Source organism: Oryctolagus cuniculus, chromosome X, assembly GCF_964237555.1.
Source record: "Oryctolagus cuniculus chromosome X, mOryCun1.1, whole genome shotgun sequence".
NCBI classification, from domain to species: domain Eukaryota; kingdom Metazoa; phylum Chordata; class Mammalia; order Lagomorpha; family Leporidae; genus Oryctolagus; species Oryctolagus cuniculus.
Window position 1 is genome coordinate 85,089,912 of NC_091453.1, and position 27,105 is coordinate 85,117,016.

General features: G+C 45.2%; 1 protein-coding gene across 3 annotated transcripts in view; it reads left to right on the forward strand.

The window, feature by feature from the left end:
* The window catches only part of COL4A6 (collagen type IV alpha 6 chain), a 312,961-nt gene that overhangs the window by 253,380 nt on the left and 32,476 nt on the right, over positions 1-27,105 (forward strand). For 2 of the 3 annotated variants that reach the window (XM_008272863.4, XM_070067443.1), the window contains 15 exons: positions 551-604; positions 6,438-6,497; positions 7,497-7,541; positions 8,048-8,101; positions 9,181-9,250; positions 10,301-10,408; positions 11,679-11,828; positions 12,698-12,802; positions 14,162-14,322; positions 14,767-14,946; positions 15,489-15,672; positions 21,296-21,367; positions 21,623-21,730; positions 22,747-22,968; positions 23,347-23,508. In XM_008272863.4, the coding sequence (XP_008271085.2) occupies positions 551-604; positions 6,438-6,497; positions 7,497-7,541; positions 8,048-8,101; positions 9,181-9,250; positions 10,301-10,408; positions 11,679-11,828; positions 12,698-12,802; positions 14,162-14,322; positions 14,767-14,946; positions 15,489-15,672; positions 21,296-21,367; positions 21,623-21,730; positions 22,747-22,968; positions 23,347-23,508 (1,735 nt within the window). The remainder of the gene's footprint in view (positions 1-550; positions 605-6,437; positions 6,498-7,496; positions 7,542-8,047; positions 8,102-9,180; positions 9,251-10,300; positions 10,409-11,678; positions 11,829-12,697; positions 12,803-14,161; positions 14,323-14,766; positions 14,947-15,488; positions 15,673-21,295; positions 21,368-21,622; positions 21,731-22,746; positions 22,969-23,346; positions 23,509-27,105) is intronic. The other variant, XM_070067442.1, reaches the window with a different exon arrangement.

Below are 27,105 nucleotides of genomic sequence, written 5' to 3' on the forward strand. Positions count from 1 at the left end.
GTCCAGGCCCCTCCAGATTGACAAGAAATATTCAGTGATTTGAAAACAGCCTGCGTGCATATGGAAGATTGCCTATCTCCCTGATCGTTCACAAACCTTAAGGAGCCCCTCTAGGACATATAGCATATCAGGGAAAGGCAAGTTAGAGCATTACATCTCTACATCCAAATTGGAATTGTTACCCATTTCTACAAACTGTAGATTTCTTTGCAGCCTGTAATTTGCTACAGGAAATCGTACTATACAGCTTCTTCCCTGAGAAAGAAAACAGATAATTATCCATTGTGTCTCCCAATTAGCCCGAGCAGTAGAGATTATGTTTTGGGCAGTCCTTGGCTCTTGGTCCTTTCCATACCGCAAAGGACTCCCAGAATGAAGACATCCCATGATGCTACCAGTCAAGAAGCCCTGAGAATCCGCACCATCCCCTGCTGCCCACTGCAGATACCTCACTGGTTCTCCACTTCTCACCCCAACTACTTTGAGGAAGCCATTCTTGATGTTTATTGCTTCCTGCTGCCACTCACTAAACTTTCATTTGGTTTTCCAGGGTGAAGCGGGGCCTCAAGGTATACCAGGCATACCTGGACCTCCAGGGTTTCCAGTAAGTCTCCCTATTTGATCAACATACATGCAAGGGTCTTATTGGACAAAAGCTGTAGCAATAGAAGGCTAACAAGAAGACCTCTCCCCATGGTTATTGTAGAGAATGCCACATCTTCATGATTAGAAGGCCTTTCATATTATTTCTTGAACCCATGGAGACATTAGCATAGTTTCCCATGAGACTGAATATCTTTACGGCTATTAGCTGAAGCTCTAGAGTTAAAACAGACCTAGGCTTGACTTCTGGTGCCATCTGTTTCAGCCATGTGGACTTGAACAAGTTTTTTCGTTTTGCTGTGCCTCAGTTTCCTAACCTGCAAAAAAAGGGATAATGATGGGTGTGGTTGCAAGGATCAAATGAGATAGCATGCATGAAAAAGGGCTTCATATATCCATTGTGCGATAAATAGCAGCTAATCATAGTTATGTTGGTTTCATTTTTCTATCTGCCTGCCTATCTTACAGTCTTTCTTTGAGGGCTCCTATGTACCAGACACCTTGCTAGGTTCAGGGGCTACAAAAGCAACTAAATAAAACTCCCTGTCCCTGAGATGACATTCTGATGAGGAAGTGAGCGAGGATACAGCTGACAAGCAAGTGAACAGATGAATCAGTACCAAGCCCGTATAGTGCAGTGCGTGAGGAACAGGCTGGACCACTCGACACAAGAGTTGTCAAGTGGGGCCTCTCCAAGGAAGTGATGCGTGGGCTGAGGCTTGAACATTATGAGGAAGCAACTGAAAGATCAGATAAAGAGTTTCAGAGTGAGGCAACCGCAAGTGCCAAGACCTTGAAGTTGGAAAAAGCTCAGTGCTTTTGAGGAACAGCCAAGAAGGTAAGTAAGAAGAACAGAGTGAGCAAGGCCAAGAATTAGGCAGAGAAACAGGAGCCAGATCTCAGCCACCTTGCTGGTTCAGACGTTGCTTTTATTTTTAATGTAACAGAAAAGCATCCAAATGAAGGCTCTGATTGGTTTGTTTAAGATCACAGCGACTGCAGGGGCTGGGGGCCTGGGGGTTTGCGGGGTGGAATGGCAAACACAGAGTCTGTTGCAGCAGTCCAAGCAGGTGAGGGTGGCTAGGACTATACTGATAGCAATGGAAATGGAGAGAAGTAGATGGTTTCCAAATTTTAAAATAAATAAAATGTTAAACATTTTATTATGGGACATTTGAAAATCTACAAAAGCGGAGAGAGTGGCATACCCGTCACCTACCGTCAATCGTTAGGAACTCATAGCCAATCTGAAGCAAAACATTGACATAGCACTTTTTCATAAATACTTTGGTATTTCTAAAAGATGAGGACTTTTTAAATACAGTGGCAATACCATCATCAGTAATTAATGATCAGTAATTACTAACTGCCAATTAGCAAGCAGAATTCAAATTGATGATTGTCCCATAACTAAATGCATGTAAACGTAAAGTTAAACATCTATATATTTTAAAGGTACTTTGTTTGGATGAGAATCCCAACAAGACCAATACATGACATTTGGTTCATGTGTCTTAAATCACCAGAAGTGTTTTTTGCAGAAGGAGCTGACCGTATTTTCCTGGAGCAAGGGTAGGGATCTGGCGAGAAGTGGATGAATCATAGATACTGAGGCCTGCCCCTGCTTGCTGGCACAATGGGAATCAATGACTCTGGCCCTGCCCTACAATACTTTGGAGCACTATAGGTCTCTCTAGGTAGTTAGAATGCAGAGCCAATGGGGCCAGTGGCACAGGTTGCTTCCATTAGGACTCCTATTACACATTCAAAACAAAGGGGCATAGAGAATTATCAGTTCAATGTCCTTGATTTTAATCAACTCTGTATCTAATGAATCAGAGAGGAAGAGAATCCTAGTGTTGGAGACAGAACACCCAAACCTTAGACCCCACTCTAGCTCTGGGACTTTAGCAAATCGCTGAGCTGAATGTGTGTGTGTGTGTGTGTGTGTGTGTGTACAATATGGCAATGATGATATCTACTCTTTTGAGGCCCAAGTAACAATATACATGAAGTTTCTTGACTAAGTATAAAGCTGTGCTGTCCAGTAAGATAACCACTAGGTACATGTGCCTACCACACCTAGGAGATGTGGCTGGTCAGAAATGAAATATACTGTGAGTGCAAAATACACACCAGATCTCCAAAACTTAGTAAGAAAAAAAAGTCAAAAATATCTTAGTGACAATTTTTACTTCAATGCTAAAATGCCGATATATTTGCTTAAAAATGATATTATTAAAATTAATATCTTATGTTTATTTGACCTTTTTACTGTGGCCACTAGAAAAGAGACAGGACCATAGTCACTCAGCTTTTCTTTCTATTGGACAGCACAGATATAACATGCCTTGCAAGTAGGTTTGGGAATAAGACGCGCACATTTCTTTATAGAGCATTTTGCATAAATTCGCGTCCCCTTGCATTATGCCCGTGAAGGTAGCATATGCCCATGAAGTTGAGCTGGGCTTATCCATCTTGTATGGACGAGAAAACTGGCCTGCACCATTGAAGAGGCTTGTTCAGAGTCACGTAGCTGCTTATTAGCAGGGCTGTGATCAAAAGTGAGCTTTCTTGAATTCTAGCCAGTGCAGGGCTTTTCTCCCATACCATACTGCCCTCTGCAGGCCAGCACCTGCTAGCCAGGATGGCCATGGTGGTTTTCTCCATGAATCTCTAGGGAAGGAGTTTGCATCTCCTCTGGTGTCACAGGGGGCTCCTCCCTCCCCCTCCCTTCAGCTCAACCTCATAGGATTTCCCCTGCTGCAGTTTCAATCTGTTTCCATTTGTCCTGTTAAAGAAAGAGAGTCCCAGTGACGGCAGCACACAGTGATAAGTTATTGCAATGCCATTTCCAGATCAGTATTTTACAATATGGGCTGCAAACCAGAAACCCCAGTGCTATAGCCATCAAAGCGGCAAAATCTCTCCCTTTACATAGGACGGCTTGTTTTCACAGGGTGGGAATCAAAAACCCAGCATTCCCAGCCCACTTCCGCACGGATACCACACGTGACCCTGGCCACATCATGTAACTCCTTCGATCCTAATAGCTCTGTCTGCTTAATGGAAACATTCATGGGGAGCCTACCTGCCTTCTGGCAGAATGGTTGGGAGGAGGAAGGTGGTAAGGTGTTTGAGGTACTCTGGGCTTTTCAGAGGAAACACACTTCGCAAATCCGAAGCCCTTGTGTTGGCTTTCAATTACCCATGCTCACTGAAAACCAAGGCAGTGCTGAGAACAGACATCTCTAGGGATCCAAAATGTTCCCTTTAACCATTTGTTTCCTTCCCACCCACCTGAGCTCCAATCTTTGCAGGGGACCAAGCATCCAGCCTGGCAAGATTTATGCCTCACCTTCTTTCTCTCTGCAGTGAGCAAAGAGTGCTGATTTTTTTCTGGCCCAGTCTCAGCTTCGCACGCACCATCCCGTTGTTCCCAGCAGCACACTTAACACTTGGAAGCCACAGGGCCTCCCATTAGAGGTTGTCACCGATCCCTGTATGGCCACGTGCCCTCTGTCCAAGGGACCAGCGAGCACAAGGGAGGCAAATGGAAGCGACGCAGGGAGGGAGAGGAGAAGCTGGTAAATCTTGAGAACTATTCAGTGTGTGGGCAGAGGGGCTTCTCCTTCAACTGAGCCTTCGCAGAACCACAAAGCAGGAGTCCAGGGCAGAGGAGGAGAGGCTTGCAAATAGCTAAACTAGTGCTCTGATGAGGCTGTCTGGGCCCTGGGACAGCACAGTGCCGGTGAGGACGGCAGTGGCGGAACCTCCTAAGACATGGGTGAAGTGTCACAGGGTCCACAGGGCCAGGTCCCAGAACATTTTGCTAGAACAGCGTGTTCGGCGGGGTCCCTGTACAGTGTCTGCCCGTGCTAGGAGACGAGCTGAGCCCACAGCACAATGTCTCGCCAAGCCATTTTTCTTTTATTGGCTCTGACCGGCCTCCCCCCACAAATTTCTTTTATTTTTTTCCCTTTAAACACTTTTCAAGTCTTTATCTTTGTTCACGATGCAACACAAGCTCTCAGACTCCCTCTCTAAGACAGCAAGAATCCAGAGGCTCTCCCTGTTTCCCAAAGGAATACAGAGCTCTCTTAGAATTGTGGGCAAGGCAGAGGAGGCAGGAAATGAAATGGTTTCTGCACATCATCTCCTGCCTGCTTTGGTACAGTTTGGTTCTCTCAGTCATTATTCCATTCAGTCCAACAAGTTATTTCATCCAAACCACCTTATATGTGGTTAGACTGCAGCAACATGACTAGCAGGGAGATGGAAGAGACTGTGGCAGGAGCCTGCTGCTTACAGAAATTTCATACATATCCAGTCATAGCCCTTTAAGACATTGGAGCTGCCTGGGCTGCGTTAGCTTGGAATCAGGGTCAGATCAAAGAAGGCTGCTTGAAGTGTTTGACCTCAGGAGGGCAACAGACACTCCACTAGGTGGCAGTATGCCTTGCTTTCCCACTCGGGATGCAGAAAAAACTAAAATTTCAAGTATGTTTGCATTCCGTTTGAGCTACGGACCTTTCAAGTTAGAAATTCTACTCAGCACGAGGGCTAAGCTATTTGACACATAACTGTGGATGCAGAAAAGGGAAAAGGCAAGGAAAAACCAAAGGCTGCTTTGAATTGGACCCTTCACACACATACACCCTCCCCTCAATAAAAAGATAATATAACAACCCACGTTTAAAAAAAAAAAAAACCTGCAGCCCAGAAAGCCAAAGGGTATTCTGCCAACTTTCAGTGGGAATGCACTGAGTATGTAAAAGGAAGAAAAAGTTAAAATGGGTTTGGAGTGGTGCCCTCACACCAGCTAAGCTGGGTCACATCCAGGGGACAACAGGAGATGCGCCACAACATTCAGCATCTTTCACCAGCTCACATTTGAGAAAACTTCCCTGAGCCCTTTATTCTCACAATAGGCCTAAATCGGTTTTCCAAAAGTTCTCTGTTCCATGAAGTATAATATTAAACAACAACAAAATGCTTTCAGTTCAGTTTTCCATCCACTTTGATCATGAACCTTTCTGTATCTTGGGGGCTAGGGATGTTTGCCTTGGACCTAAGAAGTGAGGAAGCTGTTACTCACTCTGCTTCTTGGATGCCCTGCTTCTACCTACAAAACCCCTAAGTCACACCTATGGCTAAAAGTCCTCACTTCCTGTGAGTGGGACAAGAGGAATTGGATACCGTCTCATACTCCCCTTTGCCGGGTTCCTAAAGCTGGCCGAGAGCCCTGAAGTCCCAGCACAGGCGCTGCAGGTTCAAAATCCTGCCTAGACAGAAATACTTCTCTGCACAGAAAAGGGTGTTACAGCCAACATGTCTCCAAAAGGGGAACACTCTTCCCTCTCATAGCAACCCCCCAGGATTTGCACAGGGCTCTGTTTCTGGATCACACACTCAAGTTCCTAGATGGTAGAAGGCAGCTTGTTCGCATGGAAATGGCCCGGGAATGGAAGTCAGAAAACCTGGCTTTCTCATCTGTTCTTCGCCTTTCTGGGTGTTATAGTCTCCATCTGTAAAGTTAATGAGCTTGGATAGTTAATGATCCCTATGCTGTTAGCCATGATGCTATAAACACATGTCATAGGGTTCTGGTAAAAAGACATCACTCTCAGAACCAAAACGGAACCTTGAATGAATGGTCCAAACTATGTTCAGACCCAATGTCCCTTTGCAGGCGGTGACCAAAGACTCAGTGTGATGAGGCTTCGAAGTGGAACAGTCGACCTCGTTTGAAATTGCTTCCCTGCTTTAGAAGGAGTCTGGAGATGCATGAGCAAATGAATTCTATAACTTCTGGCTTCTTTTTTTCCCTTCAGGGATTTGGAACCACTGGAGAAAAGGGAGAAAAAGGAATCCCTGGTTTGCCAGGACCCAGGGTATGAACCTGGAATGTTGCTTGCCTAGATTTGTCCAATTGCTGTCTGCTTCCTTCTGTTACATACCTTGATGGCTACCTATGCTACTTTTTTCTTCCTTAACCCTCTGGCAGCTTCCTAAGACCTCCTTCTCTCCACTTAGCCCCATGTCCTTCACTGCGTGGCTCCCATGAATAAAGAATGCTGTGCCTGCTGTTTTAAGTGGCTCCTCAGCCTTTTAGCTCCCTTGCCCTCGCATATAACTATCTTCTGGAGTAAAATGATGAGAGTGTTGGCTTGTTTTTATTCCATTGTATTTCAAGGGAATGTGGGCAGGAAATGGCACAGGAGTGGATGAAAGAGGGTCAAGTGCAATCTTTATAGGAAAGAAACAAGCCTGGGAAGTTCTAGAACATGGAGAGTGATGTTTGGAGTCAACAGTTTCCAATAATAATCTTACTTCAATTGGATAAATAATTATCAGACTCTTTGGTTCCTAGCTTTAGGCACTTAGGTCTTGAGCTATAAGCAGTTGGCCAACTTAGGTTGTGATTATACCATGGCCGTGGGGTTTGTTAAGAGTTGTTTGAATATCTACCAATATTCATTCATTACCCTGCCATTTATTTCTTTATGTTTCCTTCTCCCTTGGTCTTGAAAACACATAATCACCAACAAATAATGCATTTGGGGTAAAAGATAAGAGAGCCTCTCCCGTAAAAATCTCCTGACTTGGAAATAATGCAGACTAGGTATAGTACCCCCTAGTCATTCTACCAAATTCTACCTACTACTTAAAATGTTTCTATTTATTTAGCCCTTTAAAAATGTGCTCCATGTGGCCATTCAGCCAGATGGATTAGTAGTTAGAATTCATTAAGGCAGGTCTATGAATATTCTCTTACCTGATTTTAGGAGCCACCCAATCCTAAACTTAGTTGGATAGCTTTGTTATGTAAGTCCAGCATCTTTCTAGTGTGACCTATTAATCTGTCTATGGTATAATTATTCTCTTTATAGGGTCCCATGGGTTCAGAAGGAGTCCAGGGTCCTGCAGGGAAACAGGTATTTTGGTTAATATTGTTAAAACCTTGGTGTACAAAATCCTAATGAAAAGCCCCCCTCCCCCGCTCTAACTTACTATGGCAAAGATATCATTGCTTATAATGCAAATTGTCCATCTCTCTTTTACTGGTATAATCTTGGCCTCTCTCTTCTTTTCACCTAATAATATGGGTATCCAGTATCAAATTCAGTGCGTTGTCATGCCATGATGTGGTCATGCATCTCTGGCCATGTTATCAGGGCCTAGTACAGCCAATCTACTTGTATCCATCTCTATCTAGCCTTGTGGCCTTTGTTCCACTTAAGATGTAAGTTGACTCCCTAGTACTATATTTTGCATTCCTAGAAAACATTCCGGCTTCCAGAGTCAGGTAGAAGCCATACATACCCTGGAATGCCAGCCACAGTCTCTGTGCCATTTGCCATTTGTTCTGGCCTAAAACAAAGACCAGCTCCTCTTACACCCTATTATTTCAAACTTGGTGGTAATGATGTTTCTGTCACAGGGCAAGAAGGGGACATCAGGTTTCCCTGGGCTAAATGGACTCCCAGGAATTAAGGTAAAGTCTCTGAAGTAAATATCCAGGGTTGAGGAGGTAGGAGAGTGGAGAATTCCATAGAGGTCTACATATGAGTTGAAGTATTTAAAATATTTTGATGTTTTAGATGTCACTCTTAAGAGATGCATGCTGTTGCTACCTGTTGAAATCTTTACTTAATATATGCTAAATTGATCTTCTGTATATAAAGATAGTTGAAAATGAATCTTGATGTGAATGGAATGGGAGAGGGAGCAGGAGAGGGGAGGGTTGTGGGTGGGAGGGAAGTTATTGGGGGGGGGAGCCATTGTAATCCATAAGCTGTACTTTGGAAATTTATATTTATTAAATAAAAGTTAAAAAAAGAGATGTATGCAACCCACTTTGCACACTGTAAAGCATTCCTTAAATAATACTTGATCAATGGTGAACCAAGGGAAGGATGCTGATGGAAACTAAGAGCAGGAGTATTTTATTACTGACATTTTAAAGAATTCCCCACTTTTAGGTTTTATTAATGTTTTAAAATTCTCTGTATACAATATATACCCTTATGGTCTGCACCTGGTATAAACAGCTCCACCACCCTACCCTGGATATGCTACTATATCTGGTTCTGGGACCTGAGTATCTACCCTCCCCCCCCCCCCACTTTGGGGGATCATTAGGAACCCTTTGCCTTCCTCTAGATGGTATCATCCACTTGCAAGGGAAGTGACAGTAGCACATTCCCAGGTCTGCTGAGCATAGAAAACATTTGAAACTCTGCTCCCTCCTTAGTACCTCTCAGGTTGTTGTCTCTGCCTCTGACACACTTCCCAGGCCCAGAAGCAGATTGTCCTTGAGTAGGGCTGCAAAGCAAAATTGGGATCCCTTGTCCTTGACAGGTTTGTAACTGTCAGGCTGCTGGCTTCCCTCGTGTCATATTCAGCTTACATTTATTGGACATTGATAGTAACCTATGGACTAGCTGACCCTGGAAATCAGAGGTCACAGAAGGGGAAATCTTTGATTTTTCTAAGGATTGGCTTTGAAAACACTTACATCGTGGGTGATGAGGTCATGGAAATATTTGAGTTTAATGTGTTTCATTTTTGCAGGGTGAAAAGGGTGCCATCGGCCTGCCAGGCCCTGACATTTTCATCGATGTAGATGGCGCTGTGATCTCAGGTGCAACTTTTCATAGACTTGAGTGGAAGAGAAAGGATAGAGTTAAATTCCATATCCTCTGCAACTATTGAAAGGATACTTTCTCAGCTTTGGATTACTATGGAACTCAAAGCTTCCAGGGCTCCTTCATGAGTTCTGAGTTTGGAGGATGAACCTAACTCCAATCTCTAGCACAGAAAAAGACAAACCAACCACCCCATTTTTTTGTTGGATCCACCAAGATCAGCATTTTTGTATGTCTGGGGCTGTATTTGGTAAAAACAAAACAAAACAAAAATGCTTCTCTTGGCAATGCTTATGCGAGGACAGATGTCTCACCCAACTGGGATGACTTCAGTGTAATACTCTGGAATACTCAGGGTCCTACGTAGATAATTCCATACATGCTTGAGCTTGACAATCTCATAGGAAAAGGAAAAGTATGTCTGGCCAGAAGAGCAAGTAGTTGATGAGCCCTCAACAGTATGATGCTTAGAAAGTTTGTCTTCACCTCCCCTTGTCCTAGTTATTATGTGTGCCCAACCCTTCACTTTGCATCCTCCAAATGCCAAATGTCTCCAACTTCTTGCTTGAACAAAGGCTTCTACCATAGTGCCTGTTCTACCTGGATCTCCTTCTTTATCCCTTCCCTCTCATCCTCTAAAGATCATCCCCTATCTAGTAGTAATAGTTGACTTTGGATTTTTGTGTTCCATTTCCAGGAAACCTATGTGTATAACCTATGTGTATAAACAGTGAACTTCAACATCTTGCCCCAAATAGTGGATATTTGAAGAATTATGGCAGATTAATAGTAGAAGAACCTACTTAGTACATACCAGATCTTATCATGGAAGAAACCCTGGACAGACCAGTTTTGAACAATAACAGAGCCTTGTTTCTGGTTGGCCCATTGTCATAAGAGACCATGAGCATCTGAGAGACCTAGGGATGGCAGAAAGATCCTTCCTAGAACCAGATCAGCTCCCTGTATTGCTGCTTGGGCATTTTGTGGCATTTGTGAACCTCATCTGTGTTTGTTTACTGCTTTTTTTTCCATTGTAATTTCAGGTTATCCTGGAGACCCTGGTGTGCCAGGCCTCCCAGGCCTTAAAGGAGATGAAGGCATCCAGGGACCTCGTGGGCCTTCTGGTATCCCAGGCCTCCCAAGCTTGCCAGGTAGTACGACCTAACCCATGCCATGCAGAGATCAGTTTGCTAACCACTCCTGTTCCCAGAATCCCCTTCTATACCTCTGGGTTCAGGCACACACCTTGCCAAGGTCACGGCAAAGGTAGATGGTAGTCAGTAGGTTCCCCACTGCCAGCCTAAGGGTAATGGATGTAGGGGTAGGGCCAGGGTGAGAAGATTTCTTTTGGATTAAATAATGCATCGTATCTAGACAAGCATTTCAGATCATTATTGAGGGTTGTCATCACTGGAGAAGTCTGAATTGGGCTACTGGAGCCCTGTTACTTGTCTCTGGATTTGCCATCCAAGCTGATGCTTGCCAAAGAGGAGATAACAAAATCCCAGAGCAAAATTTGTACCCCAAACCTAACTAGGCTTAACTTGGGCACCAAATGGTCTTACACTCCTGTGGGTGACAGTCTTGAAACAGGTAATCAGAGGGGCATACCCATAAGTGAGTCCATAGTGACAGGCAGAACAAGGCCATGCCAGAGCCTAGAAAGTGGAAATATCTAATATATGAAGCTTCAACATTACTTCTTAAGTCACCAGTTTCTAAATTCTTTGGAGATGATTCTCTGGCAAAATACCTGTGCTTTTTAAAACAATATTTATTTATAATTTATTTATTTGAAAGGCAGAGTTGCAGAGAGAGAGGGAAAAACAGAGAAACAGAGACAGAAATAGAGAGAATCTTCCATCTGCTGGTTCACTTTCCAAACAGGCGTAATGGCCAGGGCTGGGCCAGGCTGAATCTAGGAGCCAGGAACTTCCTCCAGGTCTCCCATGTGGGAGCAGGGGCCCAACGACTTGAGCCATTCTCCATTGCTTTTCCAGGCACATTAGCAGGGAGCTGGATCAGAAGTAGAGCAGCCAGGATATGAACTGGTGCCCCTATGGGATGCCAGTATCACAGTTAGCAACTTTAACAGCTACACCACAATACCAGTCCTAAAATACCTGTGCTTTTAATGCTGCCATTTGGAAGAGGCAGAGATGGCCCTAGCACCAAGGTAGAAAAATTGAGAAGTAGGATATTAGACAGATTTTCCATTCAGATTTGCCACTAAGAAACTCCATGCCGCTAATCATGTTTCCCTGTTTCCCAAGAGTTTAGACCAATTCATCTTGAAGGACTCTTCTAACTTTGATCTCAGATTCTTCTCTTGGAGTTGTTTCCAACGTGTGCCACTGGTTGGAATACTCCTGAAGAACCGGGTGATATAATGAGCGTCTTCCTGTGGGTTTATCCTTCCAGGTACTCAAGGCATCCTAGGGCCTCAGGGATCGCCAGGCCTCAAGGGAGACCAAGGAAACCCAGGCCGTACCACAGTTGGGGCAGCTGGCCTCCCTGGCAGAGATGGTTTGCCAGGCCTGCCAGGCCCACAAGGCCCACCTGGCCCACCTGGTAAGTTGTTCATTGCTTTTACCTTGAGACTCAGGTGTGATTCAGACTGAAGAACAGTCATGATTTGGAGGGAGCATCCACAAGCGAAACAGCTAAGCCAGGACACCTAACAGCAGAGGGGTAGCGATAAAGTCTCCTGCCTCTCCAAGTCAGAACCCCGCTTCTGCTGGTACCAACTACAGAACTGTTCTTAATCAAGGGACAAACAAGCTAGGGTCATCTTGATAAGTAAACACACCTAATGCCTTCCAACTTCTTTACCCATTCCCTTCCAGCCTTCATAGTTCTCAACGCAAAGGCCTCTGGCTTTTCAGTTCTTAAAGGACCAGCACAGGCTCAGTAGAGTTCCTCCTGGTCCACAAGGCTCCAATGGGCTGAGCTAAGAGCCTCAGAGGAAACCAAGCATGGACACTCAAGGTGGCTGCTGAAAGCCTAAACAGGGCTTGTTCTCCTCAGGTCTTCAATCTGAGCGTGGGAATTCTAGATTCTGAAAGAAAGACTGGAAATATTCTTTGTAACCTAAATCCCATGACCATTACAGCTTATACTTATTTTGTCCTAAGGAAATACTCTGGGGTAGATACTGGGAATGCTGAGTTACTGGAACTACTTTGTTCATTCTTGTACCCCCAGTGGCTAGAAGAGTGCCTGGAACATTCTGAAACCATTCACTGAGTGATTTGAGCAAAGATTCCTGTTGGGTCTTTGCTACAGGCATGAGGTCTCTGTCTTGATTTTTGTTGATTTGTTTCTACTGTGGTGGTTGGGCCTCAAGGACTCAGGCCTTGGTGACTGAGCTGCTGCACTGTGTTAAGTGAGTCATCAGTCTCATGTAAATTGCCAACGGTTTCTCTTCCTTTTTCCTGAAGGTCCATCATTTGGAACTGGAACCCTACACAGAGCAGAGCCAGGTTTCCCTGGCCTCCGAGGAGAACAAGGTCTGAAAGGAAACCCAGGACTCAAGGGAGTAAAAGGTGATTTTGTCCCTTTGAGTTTCTTTGTTCCTTAAACTCCTTAGAGAAGGTTTTATATGGGGAATGAGCAAATCTACAGTCTGATGAACCTGAACAGACGCACTCTAGGATCTTGTTGGCCTCCCATATGGGATGCCGGCACTGCAGGTGATGGCTTTACCCACTATGCCACAGCGCCGACCTCTGAGCTGGTGTATTTCTCAACACTGTTCTCACTCCTAAAACAGGGACAACTCTAATGCTTCGCCTTCCGTAGTTCCATGGGATCAAAACGTTTTCTCTAAATATAGAATAGTGATAGTGAGTATCAAGCAGCATTGTACATGGGAATCACCTAGGGGAAGCTATTTAAAATCATATTCTTGGGGCTGGCATTGTGGGACAATAGGTTAAGCCACTGCTTGCTATGCCAACATCCCATGTCACAGTGCAGGTTCAAGTTCCAGCTGCTCCACTTCCAATCCAGCTCCCTGGTAATGCACCTGGGAAGGCAGCAGAGGATAACCCAAGTACTTGGGTCGCTGCCACCCATGTGGAAGACCCAGTTAGAGTTCAGGGCACCTGACTTCAGCCTGGTCCAGCCCTGACTGTAGCAGATATTTGAGGAGTAAACCTATAGATGGTAGATCTTTCTCTCTGCTTCCCTCTCCCTCTCTCCCTCTCAAACAAACAAATATTTTTAAAGACTTATATTGTTGAATATGACTTCCTGAGTGTAATGGATTAGGAATGCGAAGGGGTCCACCAAGCTGCCTCATAAACAAGTGTCACAAGTGACTCATGCTGGAGGTCCAGGGACTGTACTTGAGAAATACTAATCTGAAGAACAGATTATCCTTTCGGTGTTTCAGGTGTTATCAATTTTCTAAAAGTAGGAAGAGGCCCTTGAGCTACCTATGCTGATACCAGTTCCCTTTTTCACGACCGTAGGCATAGGAGGTATAGATGGCTGAGCTATAGTGTCAGTGATTAGTTGATACCTCCTCCAGTGGTGCTTTGCTTGGGATCCCTATTATCAATTTATTTGGCATTTGTGTTGCATGTACAAGAGTCAGGGGAGAAGACATATTGATGAAGAGAATGTTTGAATGGCTTGGATTCCAGACTCTCGGTGGGTTAGTAGAGGTCAGTGGTGCTCAGCTCTGGCTATACTTAAGACTCACTAGCTAAGCTTTATCCTAGACTAACGAAATCCCAACCACCAGTACACATCTACTCTGATAGGGAGTGAACCTCATTCATTTGAGTCTGTTTACTATAGGCCTTCTGATTCCCTCCGTCACAAATAACCACAATTAGTTCTTTCTTCTTCTTGGAAAGATGCCCCACTGTGCTTCATGTTGTCTTTGTTTTCCCCAGGGGACCCTGGATTTTGTGCTTGTGATGGTGGTGTTCTCGACACTGGACCACCCGGGGAACCAGGCCAGCGTGGGCCACAAGGTCTCGTGGGCCCTCCAGGAGTTCAAGGAACCAGAGGCGATCCTGGCTCCAGGGGCACACAGGGTCCAGCAGGGGCCCCAGTAAGTCTTGCTAAACTTTGGCCCTTAGCAATTAGTGGGAGCCTTCAAGTGCACTTTAGTTCGCAACAATCACTTTCCTGAAGTACATGAAAGAAACATGGGGATAATACAAAGCTTTGAGTTTTTGATGAAGTCTGACTAGATGTCTGTAGACTTCCATTCTGCTTTAGCCTACCTATGTTCCTTAACCTTTCTCCCTCCCTCCCTTTCACAAAATTATTTACATTTGCCCAGCACTGTGTTGGGCCCTAAAGATAATAGAGGAATTCAGATGAGCTTCTCATCTTCAAAGATTTATCGAAAGGACCATAAAATAAATGGGAAATTATTTTCCAATATGGCAACCATAACCAAGTGTACAAGGACCTAATGTCATACTGTTCTATGTTCCAGAACTCTATGAAGTCTACCAATCCTGACTATCCCCTTCTGTTTCTTTGTCAGGGTTCACATGGGCCACCGGGTCCTGCAGGCTCCAAGGGAGAGAAAGGGGAGCCGACTCTCAGTACACAATCAGGAATGCCAGGGGAGAAGGGTGATCCTGGCCCCCGGGGATTCCCTGGTGTGACAGGAGCCCGAGGCGAGGATGGCGCACCAGGCTTGCCAGGTTTACCAGGCCTCCCGGTAAGCTGATCAGTCCTGGTGCTTCTCTCTGTAAATCCTCACACCTGACTAGGGGAATAGGTGTCTGAGGAACACTGGACGGTGAGACAGGGCAGAACAGAAGCAATCTGGAGCACCTCACTTTTCTTCTGCCGCTGGCACTTTGACTCCATGCTTTTCCTTCCTGTTAAGTGGGAGTCTTTCTCCCAGACCAGGTCATTATCCTATTTGATAAATGACAGTGATACTTGATCTTATCACTTCAAAAATGCTTCAGTTTCTCAATGACTTCTGCTTCAGGTAACTCTGTTGCTTTCTATGCCCTCAAGGGTTGTTGTTGCCCTGCTGATTTCCTACCCTCTCCTTTTACGTTATCAGATCATCCAAAGCTGATGAGACTCATTGTCACTAACCAAACTCAGAGGAGGCCAATTGTTACACTAGCCTGCTAGAGAACTTTAACAAAATGTATTGGCTATACCAGTTACCTCTTTCTCACGGTCAGAGGACTCTCCAGATGAGTGTCTGAGTTGGACTTTCCTTATTTTCTTTGTGTTGTCTAGGGCGATGGTGCACAAGGGTTTCCAGGTGAAAGGGGATTTCCAGGACTGCCCGGTGAAAAAGGTCAACGTGGTCCAATCGGCCTCCCAGGGATTGGGCTCCCAGGACTTCCTGGACCTCGTGGGCTTCCTGGAGATCAAGGAAGAGATGGATTACCAGGGAAGCAAGGCCTCCCTGGGCCTCCAGGTGAGAAATGCCTCCATGGAATCAGATGGCTTTGAACTTAGAAAAAAGTCTCTTATAAAATACCTGTGACATGTGTCAGAAGAAGAGACTTGAATGACTCTAATCCTTACTTTCATTCTGCTTAAAGATGTTCACAATGACAAAGCATCATAGTTGTACCGTGGGAAGTTTAGAGGGCAAAACAACATAGATTTCAGCTGTACTTAGTGAGGAATTTCCTAACAGAGCACTCTGAAAATGTAAGAGCATCCTATGGAGGGCATGAGCTCATAATCCCTCAAAAAGCACAAGGACAAGCTAGATGGCCATTTATTACAACTGTCCTCAGTGGAATTAGTGGAATATTGGGAAAAGTATCTTGTAAATTGCATGGTAGTATCATCAGGAAAGACTCTTTCATCAATTTATGATATCTCAAATTGGAAAGAGACCCTAGTTGCTTCTAATCTAATCCCTATCTGATACATTAACTCCATCCCCTTAATGAAACTTCTTTTTCTACCTGAATTTCAGGAATTATAATGGGTGAGAGTCCTGCTAATAGATTATAGAGGTAGTATGCTAATAACTGGTCTTCTTCCATACAGCCAGAACAACTCTTCATCCCAATGTCTGTTCCCAAAATGTCTATGTTTCCATTACTGGCATCACACTTCTTTAAGTTTCATCTTATTTTTAATTGACACATAATAATTGTCCATATTTATGGGATACAATGTGATGTTTTAATCCATGTATACTTTATGTAATGATGAAATGGGGCAATTAGCTTCTTATGATCATCTGAAATATGAAAAGTTAAAATTATCTCATATTCTTCCTTTGCAATTCCTTTATATTCTTTCCTTCATTTTCTTGCTACTCAACTCTCATTATCTTAAGTCTAGTTGATCAAATACCTATATATACTTTGGAATAAATAGATAGTTGGTTGGGTGAGTAGATGGATGGATGAATGCCTATACAGATAAATGAATGGATGGGTAAGTAAGTGAATGAAAACTTTCTAAGTAGTTTCTCCTCTCGTACCTACAGACTTTTCCCATTTAGTTCTACTATGCACACTGCTGCCAATTTAACATCTACAAAGCAACAGTAGCATCATGCTACTCCCCTAGTGTAGAACCACAAATGATCCCCATTGAATGTAATGCCTAAGCCCTCAGCATGGAATTCAAAAGTCTCCAAACATAGGCACAGCCAACCTTTTCAATCTTATCTCATACTCTTCATAATTAAAAAAAAAAAACCAAGATACCAGTTTTCTTCACTGTATCCAAACACAATATATTCATTTCCAATGCTAAGATTTTGCCAATGCTACATTTTTCTGGAGTGTTCTTCCTCTTCCGCTCTTCTCTATGAAGTGGCATCATATCCATCTTTCAGGGATCAACATAAGCCCCAGTTTTGCCATTGAGATTTCACTGGATCTTCACAATATGCCTTTGGTACTTAAGTTATGTATCACCTTCCATTAATGCTTTTATTTTGCCACCTACATTGTAAGCTTCTGGATACTAGAGGTGATGAATAATACCTCTTAGCATTTCTGAACCTACCTAGCAAAGTGTAGTGCTCCATAGGGGACTAATATTTACTTTCAAAACAAGGGACCTTCTTAATAACCAAAAAACTATTTCTTAGACCTACTTTTCTTTCCACCTTGTCAACTTGAAGCATTATGAAAAAAGAAGACAAGATACTACATCTTGTAACATTTTGCTGATTTTGAAACCTATATTTTATGAATTAGTATAATACGAATGATGATACAGGTTAAAATTTAATCATTCATGATTGTTAAAAAGCAAGTCAGTATTTCATTTCACAACTTCTTATGAAAGGTGAGCAATTTTGTGAAACAAAATCATCCTGCTTTTTGGAAGTCCTGGTTGGTGTCAGCTATAGAGAACTTTTCTTCCAGTACTGTTCTCACGGATATTATTTATAGTCATTCCACTGACCCTCTGCCAATTAATGGGTCTCCATTTTAGGTCAACCTGTTTTGCAAGCAACTGGGTTGTAAACTGAATTACAATAACATGGCATTTATAAACTTATACACCCCCCCCCCCCCCGAAATCTGGGTATTGCCAGCGTTCCATCTGCTTGAGAACAGACTTGAGTCAACAGAAGAAAGCCCACAGGCAGATTTCTATACCAAATTGTACTGGCCCCTGGACAAAGAAACTCCTTAGGAATATAGTGCTACAGTAAACTATAGCCTAGGTCATGCCTTAGGCAGCAAGCATCCTTGTTGTAGTACCAAGACATTCAAAAGAGCTTCAATTAAGAGCATTAGTTTTATTTCTCTTTATAGAAACCAAGTATAACACCTCAAACCTAGCTTTCTTTGTACACAGTTTTGAAAACAACCAACTGTGGTCCCTAGACATTTCCGTGGTAGCCATTTCTGTTGCCACAAAAGATTCAGATGCCGTTCCTAACTGCAGCCACTCCAACCGCTGGTAGCGCAGACCAGGAGAGCATCATTGCCAGGAAATGGAATGTAGTCATCAGAAGCCTTTGAGCCTAGGAGCATGAGTTATTACAGACCCCGGGCAAGCAGACACTGGCTGCTTCCAAAGAGGCCCCACTCCAGATGCTCGTGATGATCAATCTCCCTAGTTATTACTGAAACAGCTACCGTGTACATCATACTGCGTGGGTGCCAGCCCTTTCCACTCAGACCAGATGGGGACATTGATTTGTGGGTATATCTGGGCAGCAGACAGGACTTCCCTGGAGCCCCAAAGACCTTCCATCCTGGTTTAATTGTCTTCTTTATTTGATTGGTCTAGGTGATTGCTGCTGCAGGGAGGGGATTGTAAAGGAGACTTAGAGAGGGAGGGGAGAGGCTGGCTAGGTCTACAAGTTTTCTGACCTCATTGTTGGCCAAAGATTCCTTCCTTTTTGTTCACCTTTGCCTGACATTGATGATAGCCTGAGCTCCACCCTGAAACCCCTGTTTGGGGAGGAATGATGTTAAGGCTGGATGCAAAAGCTTACATGAACACTGCCACGCCCACTGCTTCGAGAGTTCTTTAGCATATATCCCTTGAGCAGGAGTACAGAAGTAAGTGGTTATGCAGCCTCCAACATCCTTCACCATGTATCTTTCTTAAAAAACATTTATTTATTTATTTGAAAGTCAGAATTACAGAGAGAGAGAAAAGGAGAGGCAGACAGAAAGAGAGGTCTTCCATCCGCTGGTTCACTCCCAATTGGCCGCAATGGCCGGAGCTGAGCCAATGCAAAGCCAGGAGCCAGGAGCTTCCTCTGTGTCTCCCATGTGAGTGCAGGGGCCCAAAGACTTGGGCCATCCTCTACTGCTTTCCCAGGCCATAGCAGAGAGCTGGGTTGGAAGTGGAGCAGCCGGGACTTGAACTGGTGCCCCTATGGGATGCTGGCACTGCAGGCAGTGGCTTTACCCGCTATGCCACGGTGCCAGCCGGATATTTTTGTTTTTTTTAAGCTTGTTTCTTAAGATATAAAGCAATGAAACTACAGTGGCAGAGTTTCACACATTGGAGCCAATGGGATATCGAAGTAGTTGGCAGCAAGAGGGTCTTCATAGGACCCTTGTCGTTATACTGTCTTGTTCAAAGTTCCCAAGATGAAACCGAGCATAGGGTTAGAAGCCCTCCGTGCCCAGTGAAGCCTCATACCATGAGGTGCTTACCTATAGGTGCTTACCTATAGGGTACATTGCCATCGTAGGGAAATAATTCTCAGAAATAGCCCTGTCATCTTACTGTCTGGCAGAATGGAGGGGCGTGTGGCCACTTGTGGAAGAAGATTCAAGATTGTGGCCCCATCTCTACCTGTGGTGATATGACTAAGAAAGCTGAGATCTGGAAGGCAAAAAGTTGCTGCCCAGGCAACAAATTAGCGTCACTAACCCGAGCTAGAATCCAGAGCATGCCTTACACGAGCTCTTCTGAATACTTCTCCTAAAGTGAGGTAATAAGAACTGTTGTTCACTGAGCATGTACCGGAGGCCATGCACTGTGCTAAGTGCTGTTAGCCTGTTTCATGTGATCCTTACAAACGCCACATGAGATAGGTCATTCCCATTTTACCCCTGAGGCTCAGAGAGTTGAATTATCCTGTCTCCACAGCTAGTTAGTTGCATAACTGGGATACCACCTGAGGTCTGTCTTCCTTTAAAGCCCATCTTCTTAACCAATACATTACCAAGGCTTCATATCAGAAAATAAAGGTGGGGCTGGTGCTGTGGCACAGTGGGTTAAAGCCCTGGCCTGAGGCACCAGCATCCCATATGGGCGCCAGTTCTAGTCCCAGCTGCTCCTCTTCCAATCCAGCTCTCTGCTATGACCTGGGAAAGCAGTAGAAGATGGCCTAAGTGCTTGGGCCCCTGCAGCCACGTGGGAGACCTGGAGGAAGCTCCTAGCTCCTGGCTTTGAATCGGCACACCTTGGGCCATTGTGGCCATTTGGGAAGTGAACCAGCGGAGGGAAGACCTTTCTCTCTGTCTCTCCCTCTCACTGTCTTTAACTACCTCTCAGATAAATAAGTAAAATCTTAAAAAGAGAAAAGAAAATAGAAGTGGGCTTGGAAGAGGAATGCCAGCTGTTGAGGAAGCAGTCTGAATCATAGGCTGATGCACATTTTTCAGAAATGCAATTGTGATGTGTTTTAAGTACAGGCAAATGCTATAGCACTTTATTACAATTGTTGGCTTGGTAGTTTAAACCAGACCTTAGGGGATTATTTTGATGAATAGGCAAATCTCATTTTAATTAGCATAGCAATTGTTGGTAAATGGCACTTGAGAGTGTCTCCAAACAATTTGTTCACCAGTATTTTATTAAACCTCCCCTCTGTGATCTTATAAAAATCTTTTTCTTTGCTTTATGAATGAACAAGGAAGAATGTGCTAGGGTAAGGACTATGCATGCCAATTCTGACATCTAATGAATGCTGAAATTGACTACCCCATCTCCTTGAGCAGACAGTGTTAACTAAGGAGCTGAGAGAAAGGGTCAGCATTTGTCCGCCATGGCCAAGAGAGTAGTCTTCCATGTCCACCCAGTACAGACATACAGTACATATGACCAAGGACAATCAGTAGGTTTCAGTATATTTAAAAGGAAGTGTATCAATAGATCCAGGGGTTTAGGAAAAGCCTCATTCCAAGAAAAGTGTAGACATATGAATTTGAGAGATTATGGCTTCAAACTCCCAATCCAATGACATGGGCATAAAGGAGCCTTGGTACTAACCCCAGGCACCATCCTAGGAAGGGGCTCTGAGGTCAGAGTGCGTAGACAATTGGTGCTTGTTGCTGTTCCTGTACAGAACTCCTCTAGCAAACCTCGGTAGGTAACATCTGCCGCATAGGTGATCGCTTGCCCGTTGATTTGATCAGTGATATCCTGGCCCTTGGACATTAGAGGCGTTCTGATCTGTAGGCAGTTACACTGATAGCCACTCCCAAGAGCGTCTGATGCCATGATTTTTCTGTGTGGGCTCCCAGCCACCATGTAAAGGAAACTTGATCAGCCCGCTAAGTGGAATGGAAGTACAGGAGCATGCTGGGAGGGAATGCTCCCTGACTCAGTGGATTGACCAAATGCATACGTATTTCCATTTACAGGAATCACCTTGCCTTGTATTACTTCTGGATTATATGGCCCATCGGGATCTTCTGGAGCACCTGGATTCCCAGGTATGGAAAGAGGCTGAGCGCACTTGTAGGGGCCATGAGCTAAAGAAAGCAAGGTGTAGCCCACTAGGGTTCCCCATTTCTCCTGTGGGCAGCCTTAGGGATTGAGGAAACAGAATAGTTGCTGGAGAAGGCAGCAGGGAAAGGTGAGACCAGGAGAGGCTCTCCAAGATTCTAGGGTTTTTGATTGAACATCATAAATCATAACTAGCATTGTTGCCTTTCCTTTGCCTTCACTACTTACATTTGTGTTTTCAGGCCCTAAGGGGACCCAGGGCCTCCCTGGGACTCCAGGCCAGCCTGGATTACGTGGAAATAAAGGAGAGCCAGGAAACCCCGGATTGGTTCATCTCCCTGAACTGCCAGGTGAGGAAGGAAGCTTCTCACTTGTGTCTGCTTTTGTGTCAATGTGTTGGTGTTAGCCCTGTGCCGATTACAGGAAGCTAGGTTTGCTTTCTGGCGTGGATAGAATGATCCGATTTCATACCCAGGCAAGACAGAGTGCAGCGCTGTAGAATGGCAGTGTATCAGAGCACTAAGTGCTATTGGACACCCACTGGGACTCCCCCTTAACTTTCAGATGAGGAAACTGGGGCCCAAATGGGAAGGAACTCGCCCAAGTGGTGAAGCGTCCTAGTAACAGAGCCAGGACTCTGTAGGTTGTTTGCCTGCCAGTCCCGTGGCAGTTTCTGGGATCAGCTCCTGAAAGAGTCAGATCAGTCAAAGGGGAGTTGTCTATTTCTGCTCCTTTTCTCATATTTTGTTGCTCCAACCTGGACATCATGGTTCTCAAATTGTGCTCCCAGAGCCATCATCAGCAACACCTGAGAACATGTTGGAAATGTACATTCTCAGCCACAAACAGTTAGCTGGTGTTCACATGCTCACGCCGCTCTGGGGGCAGGCCTGGCAATCTGTATGTACACCAAGCCATTCTAATGCCTGGGCAGGTTTGAGAACCACCCCTGGTCTTGGTCTCCAGGCTCCCTAGGGCCCTGAACTCCTGGCTTTATCAGTGCCTCAGCTCCTTCCACCTCCCTCTCCCCACCGAAGAAGATGGAGGTGTGGCAGCAGGAGGTGGGGATGGAGCCTTTGCCAGAAGGCCTTGGCTGTCACCTGTGCTCTCAGCTGCCGCAGGAGCCCAGGAACAGTTGCTTATCCCCGCTTGCGGGCTGGGCTTGTGGACCTAGAACCTCCTCCAGGTCACGTGTGAGGCAGTGCCTGCTTCTGCACAAGCTGAACCAGAACCACAGACCTCCGATAGTCAAGAGAAACGATGTGTATTATTGCCATGCTAGTTTTTATGCTAGAAAAACCTGAGATCGCTACTGAAATGAATCACCTTTACACCCATGGCCTTTTCTTTCTGCCTCCACATTCAGGATTTCCTGGACCGCGTGGGGAGAAGGGCTTGCCTGGGTTTCCTGGGCTCCCTGGAAAAGATGGCTTGCCTGGGAAGGCTGGCGGTCCAGGTTTACCAGGTTCCAAGGGAGTCCCTGGTGACATCTTTGGTGCTGAAAATGGTGCTCCGGGCAAACAAGGCCTCCAGGGATTGCCAGGGGACAAAGGAGTTTCTGGAGACTCTGGCCTTCCAGGACCCAAGGGTGACTCTTTTTGCCCCTTATTTAACAGTCTGCAGAAAGCCTTAGAGTAACCGGTATTCTTGCATGAATCTGGGGTGATGGGTAAATGAGGGGGTTAAAATAAAATATCATTTGGCTCTGGCCCTCCTTTGGAGGAAATTTTCCTTGAATTGTCTGAGTCCATTCCCCTGACTTAGTAATTTCCGAAGTGGCCACACTAACTGGCAGATTTCTTGCAAAGCCTCTGGTTTACTGCTGGAAATAGCAAGAAGGCTGGAGCTGAGGAGATGATGGTGCCTGAGCTGAGTCCCAGGCCAAGCTCTTCTGCTGGAAGTTGTTTGGGGGAAACCAGGCCTTCTATTGCTCTGTGATCGATCATCTGTCCCTTCCTTTCATTAGGTTTGCATGGGAGGTCTGGCTTGCCAGGTCCCAAAGGCGAGCGGGGCAGCCCTGGATCACCAGGACTCATGGGCCAGCCAGGACCCTCGGGGTCTGGTGGTCTGTATGGCATCAAGGGCAAATCGGGACTCCCAGGAGCACCTGGCTTTCCAGGCATTGCAGGTAGGTCCCAGCTTGACAGACTTCAGCTAGGCCCTGGACCCAGGCATCCTGGCAGGGGGGGAGGGCGCAATAGCAACTGTGTGACAGGGCCAAATTTAGAATGCGACCTGACTTGCCTAGTGTTTCAAGTCTCAAATCACACATCAGCCTAGCAGTTCCAGCAGAACAGGTTGCTGCATTTAGCTTCCAAAAGATTATCACAAAACACTCTCTGTCTCCTCCTGCCTGCTCCATATCCCCTTTTCATGCATCAGCCTCCCTCCTACCTTCCATAGCAGGGGTAATGATATAGCACAGCCCCAAAGCTGGTTGGAAGAATTGCTATAGAACTCCCCAAACTGGGTCCGCCTACCTGATATGCAGAAAGCGAGTCACTGACGTCAGGGTGCTGGAAGAAAGGAGATGTTTCTTCAAAGCACAGAGCAAGGAGTCAGGCAGCTGTTGCTTCATTCTCCAGGCTCCTCAAATGCCTAGGAGTGAAAGTTATTATAAATTGATGTTGGGGTTTGGAGGTGCATGTTCAATGGTTGGTTGGTGCAGGTCCCTGGTTGCTTGGCGGTGCACACGGCCTTCCTTTGATTGGTTGGTGATTGTGTGGTGGCAAATTGGGCTTCAGTCAGTCTGGGGGCTGCAAGGCAGGTGGTAGTTACTTCCCGCTCAAGGCCTAGAGTTCCTGGAGAAGAAAGCCCTCGAGAGAAGACTGTATATCAGGTTGTTCTCCATTGGAGAAATAAATGACCTCATGAGGCCAGTGATTAGAACCCCAAAGGGCTGGGTGATTAGGGACCTCCTAGAGGCAGCTGCACCACTCCCTAAGTTCGGTGAGTTCATTTTAGTTAAGTGTTTAATCAGCATTCGTAAAAGCAGGGTGAGGACACTTTGAGCGAAGGAAGAGGGGCTGGGAGTCTGGGAAACTGGGACCTAGTGGTATCTAGCATCTACATCAAAGTGCCATATAGGGGCTCGGTTTTAATCTCCCCTATTTCTTGGTACTCTTCAGTCCCTTAGGGAGTAAGGAAGATCTTTCTGGCTATTTCCTGCTATTAAGAGATGAAATGAAATGTTTCAGGATCGGAGGAGAGGAATTTGTAGCCATTCATTTTAAGAAAATTCCTAGTCCTGGGCTTAACTGAATAGATTGTCTGTGTTATGATTGTTTGGCCTAGCTAGTCCCTACACAGCATTATCTAGCAAGTGCATCATCATTCCACAGTAATAATAAAAGCAACAACATACTAATATTCCTCTACCTATAATGCCAACCAAAAAGATTAGTAGTTTTTGCCACCAGGGACTTCCAGAAGTAGAGCCACTGATTAATTAAGATTTGGTGAAGGGTCAGATGTAGCATTGATCTAGGTGTGTAACACTATCGTTTAAGGCATGCTGAATGTGGTTTGTCATTGCTTTAATGTGCAAAATCACATCCTCCAGCCCTGTCTCTGGAAGAAAGATGGACTGCAAGTGATCATACCAATGCATGACAGACCTGGTCTATCCATTGCCAAGGCAGGGTTTGGAAATTGACATGCTTTTGTATATTTTTCCCATCTTCCTTGAACCCAAGGGAGGCTGAGAGCAGTCTCTCCCAGGGAAAGTCAGTGCCATCAACATCCCTTTCGTTAGTTAGAGTAGGTATAAAGGTTTCCTCTCTCACCTCTTCTGAGGGGTAAGGCATATGGGTGAGGGCTATGAGTTCAGCCTCCTGTACCAGGATACCTGGTGGCAATGTTTCTGTTTCCAAGGTTCTCTGGAGAGTTACCACTGCATATCTTTTTTTTTGGTAAAGATTTATTTATTTATTTATTTGAAAGAGTTGCACAGAAAGAGAAGGAGAGGCAGAGAGAGAGAGAGAGGTCTTCCATCCTCTGGTTCACTCCCCAATTGGCCACAATGGACAGAGCTACGCCAATCTGAAGCCAGGAGCCAGGAGCTTCTTCCAGGTCTCCCACACGGGTGCAGGGGCCCAAGGACTTGGGCCATCCTCCACTGCTTTCCCAGGCCACAGCAGAGACCGGGATCGGAAGTGGAGCAGCCAGGTCTTGAACCGGTACCCATATAGGATGCCGGCACTGCAGGTGGCACCTTTACCCACAACGCCACAGCACTGGCCCCCACTGCATACCTTTTAATTTCTCTGGTCAGTGGAGTGTTTCCAATCATGAAGAGTTCCAGCTCTGGGTCTCTAAGCGGACATCAGTCAGGTCCAGCCTGCTGGGATATACTTGTGAAATAACTTGTAAGCAGTCATATATATATATATATATATATAGAGAGAGAGAGAGAGAGAGAGAGAGAGATTCCCCAGGGAGATCTGGGGACAAGGTGGCTGGATTTAAAGGTGATACAGTTTTAGAGTACCATTTCAGTTATCAAATAGTAAGGGTTGATATTTCCCCATATGACTGGAAGTGAGCTGGTAACCTCTCTTCTGTTCCAGAGTGAATGGACTGCTTGTCTCCTGGAGTACATCATTCTCAGATCATCCAGCTTAGGGTGAAAATGTCCAGATTTTTGTAACATGTGCCATTGGTTACTTGTTTTTTACAAATATTGCCTCTGGTAGAGTCTTCCTTTATAACTCTTCAGGTTGATCTAATTGGGCTGAGGGCTGACACCAGTGACACCATCATGATGTTTATTCCCTCATTGTGATCAAGATCTTCTTTCTGGAAACACCACTGAGCAATCATCCTGTAGCTAGGTTCTGTTTGTTTCTCACTGCCACCTTGGATTTGACCTGGCTGTTGACTTGACCTGCTCCCCCATTGGAAGAGATGATTGAGAACCAAAAGTCAGCGTCAAAAGACCTTTTAGCCACATTTGATCACCAAAAAGGTTTTAGAAGGAGTGGTTCATAGGTTAACTTTGCCTGGATTACATTATTAAACTTTTTTTAAAAGATTTATTTATTTATTTGAAAGGCAGAGTTACAGAGAGAGAGAGAGAGAGAGAGAGAGAGAGGTCTTTCATCCACTGGTTCACTCTCCAATTGGCCGCAACAGCCAGAGCTGTACCCATCCGAAGCCAGGAGCTTTTTCTGGGTCCCCCACGTGGGTACAGGGGCCCAAGGACTTGGGCCATCTTCTGATGCTTTCCCAGGCCATAGCAGAGAGCTGGATTGGAAGTGGAGGGGCACCATCATCCCACATGGGCACCCGGTTCTAGTCCTGCTGCTCCTCTTCCAGTCCAGCTCTCTGCTGTGGCCCGGGAGTGCAGTGGAGGATGGCCCAAGTGCTTGGGCCCTGCACCCACATGGGAGATCAGGAAGAAGAACCTGGCTCCTGGCTTCGGATCAGTGCAGCGCCAGCGATAACAGCCATTTGGGGGGGGTGAACCAACGGAAGGAAGACCTCTCTCTCTGTCTCTCCCTCTCACTGTCTATAACTCTACCTGACAAATAAAATAAATAAATAAATAATTCTAAAACTCAGCAATTCACAAGGAGAGCCGGTGATGTTCATTGTGTATAATATCTTAGAAAGCACCTGTATGAGTTTTTTAATTTTTAAAAAAATATATAAAGGGAACAGGTTTCCCGCATTTCATATCTATGGTTTCAAGAACATCACAGGACTTCCCATGCTACCCTCCCTC